At 36.8% G+C, this 6,368-nt stretch overlaps 1 protein-coding gene across 1 annotated transcript; it reads left to right on the top strand.

Moving 5' to 3' along the window:
- Window positions 1-1,951: 1,951 nt before the first annotated feature.
- LOC149402578 (Metal-dependent phosphohydrolase) lies at window positions 1,952-5,667 on the top strand. Its single transcript, XM_089610145.1, has 8 exons — window positions 1,952-2,297; window positions 2,796-2,920; window positions 3,358-3,395; window positions 3,908-4,018; window positions 4,099-4,178; window positions 4,867-4,903; window positions 5,006-5,047; window positions 5,157-5,667. The coding sequence occupies exons 1-8, from the start codon at window positions 2,058-2,060 to the stop codon at window positions 5,240-5,242; spliced, it is 759 nt and encodes a 252-aa protein (XP_089466271.1). The 5' UTR covers window positions 1,952-2,057; the 3' UTR covers window positions 5,243-5,667.
- Window positions 5,668-6,368: the final 701 nt, after the last annotated feature.

Here is a 6,368-nt window from a genome sequence, read left to right as displayed (position 1 = left end):
TAGCCCAAAGGGCTATAATGCCTACTAGAACTTTGTAGACGCTAGAGACGAGCTGAGTAGGCACCAATCCTATCTCAGACAGAAGTTCCACCACCATTGGATGAACAGGCAGACCCCCGATCGCCCTAAGGATAGTGGCGTTGATGGCAACCTTCCCCGGAGGAGGGTTGCACGCACGCTCGCCCTCCCGAGGTGTAGAGAGTCTTATTTCCTCAAGGATTTGGAACTCCTCATACAAATTGGAGATGTAAAACTCCTCGACCCGAGAAGTCCATTGGCTGGCCGAAAATTGGCCTTCTTTCCTTTCGAGGACTTCATGAGAGCCCTCGTCTTCAGATTCTCCGAGCATCCGACCACTCGGAATCGGACTTTCTGCTCTTGCTTCGAGCTCTGGGGAAAGGGCTCGGTCTGGATATCTCTCAAGCTTATTAGCCCACTCAAGGGAAGCTGATATGGTTGAATCTGAGGACATTTCTTCCCTGCAACAAAATCGGGAAGGATCAAAAATTTGATCTTCTAAGTTCCGACCCACGAGCTCGGGATGAAAGGGGGGACAGTGAAAAACTTCTGAGAGCGAAGAGAGCGAAAGACTAAATGTTTGAAAGTTGAAGCCAAAGTAACGAGAAGTAAAGGTTTCAGCCTTTTATATTCAAAATTGAACGGTTAGGATAATGCGTCGAAGAAGCCTCTTTAATCCAACGACTAATACGAACGATCGCGACCTTTCAGAGGCAAAACGGCTGCGTTTTAAAACAAATAAATACTCGATAAAATCGAGTAAACTTCTAGTCGGACACTACCCGAGTAGAAGAATAAAGTGTTCATTAAAAGAACAAAAAGTACTTCTCGGGCCAAATCCGAGAAATGAATGTTTATAAAAGTGAGACAGTTTAATTGAATTAAAGATTAAATTCATTCTAGTTCCTTACCATTTTTACTAAATACTATGAAACTGGAAGGCTACTGTTACTCATGGAATTCGTTCAGACTAAATAGTCTAGTCGACATTCCAAGAACATAGGTATCCAGCACTAGAGTTCGTACCCAAAGGTCCGAGAACTCATGAAGGTTAAGGAGCGAATGTTTACATAGCAAAGAACGGACCCTATCAATTAGAACTTCGAAAAGAAGAGAAGATAATAGGTTTATAAGACTAGTCGGACAATAAAGCACGTGTAATAAATAATCAAAATGCTCACCTCAATGGTTAAGACCGAGAGAAGCACAAACAACCGCCCACCTCTCGTCAAAGAGAGTGGAAACAAAATAACCGTCATAGGACGTGAGACTGATCACCCCACGATCCACAACACTCTTCCACAACTCTCACAAACACGAACAAAGGGATTCCGGACATCTATAAATAGAGACACCAACGAAATCAGAGGGAGACACAATTTTCGAATAGAACAAGCACTAGTTATTTCTTCACCTATTATACAGCATCCTCATTTATATTGCTCTCTTGTATTAGATTCATCTATATTTAGAGAAAGTCTTGCCTAGAAACTAAGACCCTCCGAGACAGCATACTCGGAACTCAGATCATTTTGTGGGATAATTGTAACCAATTTTTCAGGTTAACATACGCATTTTTATGGACTTATTAATAAGTGCAAAACTAACAATTGACATCACGTTTTTTTTATAAATAAAAGAAAAAAAAATACACGCCAAAGTATACTAAATTTTGTATATTAATTAGACACCGATTTTTATTTAAACATATACGGGCCTCTAACTCGTGAAAACTGAAATTGAGACCTCTTATTTTGTGAAAAATAATGAAATATCAAGCTAATATGTACACGTCAAGGTATACATAGGCCTCTTCTAACTATTTATCTTCTTTTTCCCCAAATTCTTTTATTTTTATATATACATCTTCTGTCGAATTTGTATTTTTAATGGCAAAACGGTCCAAAGTCCAAACATAAGATAGCCTAAAATAATTTTTAAAAAAAAAGACACAAAGCAGAGTAGCTACTCGGGAGTACGTGGTCGTCGTTTGGAGGCGTGAAAACCAACACGCACTCACACTCACCGATCCGACAAAAATGGCGGTTCACTCGCCGGCTCAGTGCGCGGCTCAGCTGAACCGCTGTCTCCGCCGGGGCTCGCCGCCGCTTGGACCGCCCAACCGCACCGCTTTCTTCTCCGACGCTCCTCTCGCCGCCTCGCTCCGCCTCGTCTCCGTCCGCTCCGGACCGCCGACGAGTCTTGACTCGTCCGACGCTGCGTCGTCGTTTTCCACTTCCTCCGCCGTTGATTTCCTCACTCTCTGTAATCGCCTCAAGGTCTGCATCAAATAGTGTAATCTCTTTTTTTGTTTTCTTCCCTAATTTCGCTGTTTGGCTGCCGAGAAAACCAAGGAAAATACATGCAGAGCATTCTTTTGTGCCGTTGAGCAATTTGAGCTGAACTTGGGCTTCGCTGTTGTGAACGATTTAGTTTTATTCGCATGTTTTGTCTAAAACTTTATATGCATTGAGTAATTACTGTATCGAGTATTATTCTACAGATTCGTAGATTTTGATATAAAAATGCCTTTCTGAGAATGAATATCAAATTTAAGAATTTTTACTCACTGATGTTTATTCAGGAGTGATATTTACTTCACTTCTGTAATGCGTCAACTTATATGCACTGAGTTGGCTATTTGATCGCCATTGTTGATGCATAACATTTCTTCTTCTTTGTTAAAGGAAATTGATAGAGAAATGCCTGAAATGTTAGATTTTTGTTGATTTGGTATGAAAAATAAATGTATTTTGTTTTTCTCGTTTTTGGTGTAGACCACGAAGAGGAAAGGATGGGTGAACCATGGAATAAAGTGTCCCGAGTCAATAGCTGATCATATGTACCGAATGGCTTTGATGTCGCTGATCGGCGGTGATCTTCCCGGCGTGAACAAAGAAAGGTGGAAACTTTTTCCAGTCTTGTTGTAATCCAAGCTTTGATGCTGGTTTTTTTTGTTCGCTTCTTGAATTGCAGAGAAAGCAACCGTTGCTTTATGAGCGGATTGAGAGAGTTTGATTGGTTGGGTAAACGTGTTCTCTAATAAGAGTTAGGGGTGTACCGATTAAATTGAATTTTGTTATGAATCTGTTAGGAATCTATGGATTTAAATGTAATGAGAAATTTATTTGTTAGTTGAGTCAACCTAATGGTTTAGATAATAATGTAGTTAAGTAATTAGGGAGGAAAATTTTCAGTGAAAATCGAGTACTTACACTTGGGAGAGTACATGCCTCTCAGAAATATGTGATGTGTTTTATTTATCGACATAAATTGATTACTGAGATTCTTATCATGTTTATTCATTTAGTGATTGGTTTTTGTCATTGATCGAAGCAGGTGTATAAAGATTGCAATTGTGCACGATATCGCTGAAGGTAACACTATTTTATGTAGTATGCTATCGATTTTGATCTTCCAACTTTATCTAGTACAGTCTTATCCATGATCTCAAAAAAGTCTGGAGAATTCACCTCAATGCTTCTGTAGATTTCAGCTTCTCTGGTGAACCAGTTTACAATTAAAGACTTACAAGATACGATTTTGAGCTGATCTCACAGCTGTTTTGGAGACAATGGCTTAATTTATTTTCTCGTAGAAAGATTTGAGACAGCCACTTCACTATATTTGGGTGCCCAAAACTCGGTTTTCAGCTTTTCAAAGATATATATTGGGTTAGACGCTACTTTCTTAAACCGACACCAATGGTACTGTATATAAATATATATGACTGTGTGCTTGAGACCAAAGTTAAAATTGATTATTACAAGTAACCATCTTGGGCCTGAATAAGTCTATATAGGCTGTAAAGCATTGAATTATATTTTTTCTTGCATCGACCATCTTGATATTATTGTGTTGAATTTTGACACAATTCTGAACTTCTCAGCGATTGTTGGTGACATAACTCCATCGGATGGCGTGCCGAAACATGAAAAGAGTAGGATGGAGAGAGCAGCTTTGAACGAAATGTGCGAAGTTCTTGGTGGGGGTATGAGAGGTAAAATAAGACAATTACTCCAATGTTGATCCACAAACCGTCTGAGCTTCGTGTATTTATATGCTTGGCCATTTCTGCAGCTGAGGAGATCAAAGAACTCTGGGAAGAGTATGAAAACAATTCGTCCATAGAGGCTAATCTCGTGAAGGACTTTGATAAAGTACGTATCCCCTAATATTTTAAGTGAAGTATCGCATTTGAAGTTTTTTCTTCAGAAGAGTTCAGCAATTTTATAAGAAGTGATCTTAGTGGTTTTGTCAAATCAGTTTTTGAATCAGTTCTCTTTGAGAGACTATGCATATCTTACATTTTTATTTTACTCTTTTATAGACTTGGCTGATGGTGGAATTTGATTACCTCGTGTTAGCCATAAAATAATGTAATTACTAAGCATGTATGCTTTGTTTTGTGTTTTTTTTCCACTACAAAATGTTCCTATTAAATTTTACAGTTTGTTTGCTATGCTTTTTAAAAAGTTTCATTCTAAACGAACTTTGGTTGGCATCTTTAGAAGTTCTGTTACCCAGCAGAAATAAACAATTTTTTGAGATATACTCTTGAGGTGTACAGGGAAAAGGATTTACCAAAATACCTGTTTTTTTTTTTTTTTTTTTTAGTGTACAGGGAAAAGGATTTACCAAAAAACAATTTTTTTTTTTATATATAATCCCATGTGTATATATTGTCATATTCTTACCCCACTGTGGGCTCTATATGGTCTACTATATCCCACGCTTCACAACACACTTTGCTACATCATTCTTATCATTTTCATTATTCCAAGGGCATTATAAACGTTTTTCATTTTTATGTTTTCTAAATTGTAACGCTAAACGTGGTTCATCCAGGTTGAAATGATTCTCCAAGCATTGGAATATGAAGATGGTATTTTATCTTATCCTAACAGTCAATATTCTATCATCTATTTATACAAGATACTTTATCCCATGTATAGTATCATTGATACATTTCATAATGCTATTACAGAGCATGGGAAGGTTCTGGATGAGTTTTTCCTTTCCACAGCAGGTTTCAATAATTTTTTTTTTTTTTTTTTTGTTATTTCTTTCACAATAGTGTATTACTCAATCATATTCTTTCGTGATAATCATTATCATGGTTGAATTGCTCTAATCAGGGAAATTCCAGACCGAAATCGGAAAAAGCTGGGCTGCCGAGATCTATAAGAGAAGAAAGTCAAGGTTGCAAAAGAACCCGAATTGACTCCTCTAACCCGTCGATACCAATCTGGTCCGCTTGAGTCCATGAATTATTTGAATCGCAATTCATATACAGATGGATCGGGCCTCGACCCCATAAAACTCGAGCCACCGTTGCCCCTTAAGTTTTTTTTAGAGAACCTTCATTTGATGGACGCCGCTTTCGAAATGGCCGATAAGTTTAGACTTACAAATGGTAGATGATCAAGAACCTTTCGGAAAACAAATCTTCATTTTTGACGCTTCCGAAAGGACGCTGTTATCTCGGTCTTCATTTAAGAATTGGCCATGCTGGATGGTTATATAACTTAATCTCCTTTGAATTTATTGTAACTTTTTGTTTCTTAAGAAGGAATGTATTGAAACTTGGTACAGCACAATGAATGAACTAGTGAATTAACCTCACTTTGTACACCAACAATTTTTTTTTTTTTAAAAATTGAAGATTAAAACTTTGAAACTCTGCCCATAGAATAGATTTTTTTTCACAATTACCTTTACTATATTCAAAATTGAAAAATTATACATTGTTTTCTTCTCATTTTGCTATATCTAATTCCAATTTCACTCTCTCATATCCATCCCTCGTTCTCTATCGTGTCTAACTCCAAAATCAGTCTATCATAAAAGTGAGCGCTAACAACCGTCACAGAATCAAGTCGGACAGACAAACTCATCTTTCCGTTGGAGGTGACAATCAGCAAGTAAGTTTATTTTGTCTAGACATAATTATAAAAGCTCTTTCAACTCATTTTCGTTACATACTTTGAATGGATATGCGACGCCGTATTGTGTTTTAAAAATGTTATTTTTCCTGTCCTTATTTTAGTTTTCGTTCCAGTTCATTGTATTCCACGATATCCCTTGATGCTCTTTGATAATTTGCAATGAAATTCGATGTTTTTTTTTTCAACATTTATTTATAATATTCCTCGATGATTTATTGGGAACAATATGAAAAATATTTCTCACTAAAATGCAATAGTTTCAAATTGTCTATGGTGATTTTTGATAAATATGTACTTATATATATATATATATATATATATATATATATATATATATATATATATATTAGTATACATGTATAGTATTTGGCGTTGAAAAATCAACCCAGTCTTTGATAAAAA

This window comes from Urtica dioica, chromosome 3, assembly GCF_054948205.1.
Source record: "Urtica dioica subsp. dioica isolate 48M chromosome 3, U.dioica_male_clone48M_v1_H2, whole genome shotgun sequence".
Lineage (NCBI taxonomy): Eukaryota > Viridiplantae > Streptophyta > Magnoliopsida > Rosales > Urticaceae > Urtica > Urtica dioica.
The sequence above is the reverse complement of the archived record's forward strand: the minus strand, read 5'-3'. Positions and strand labels throughout refer to the sequence as shown.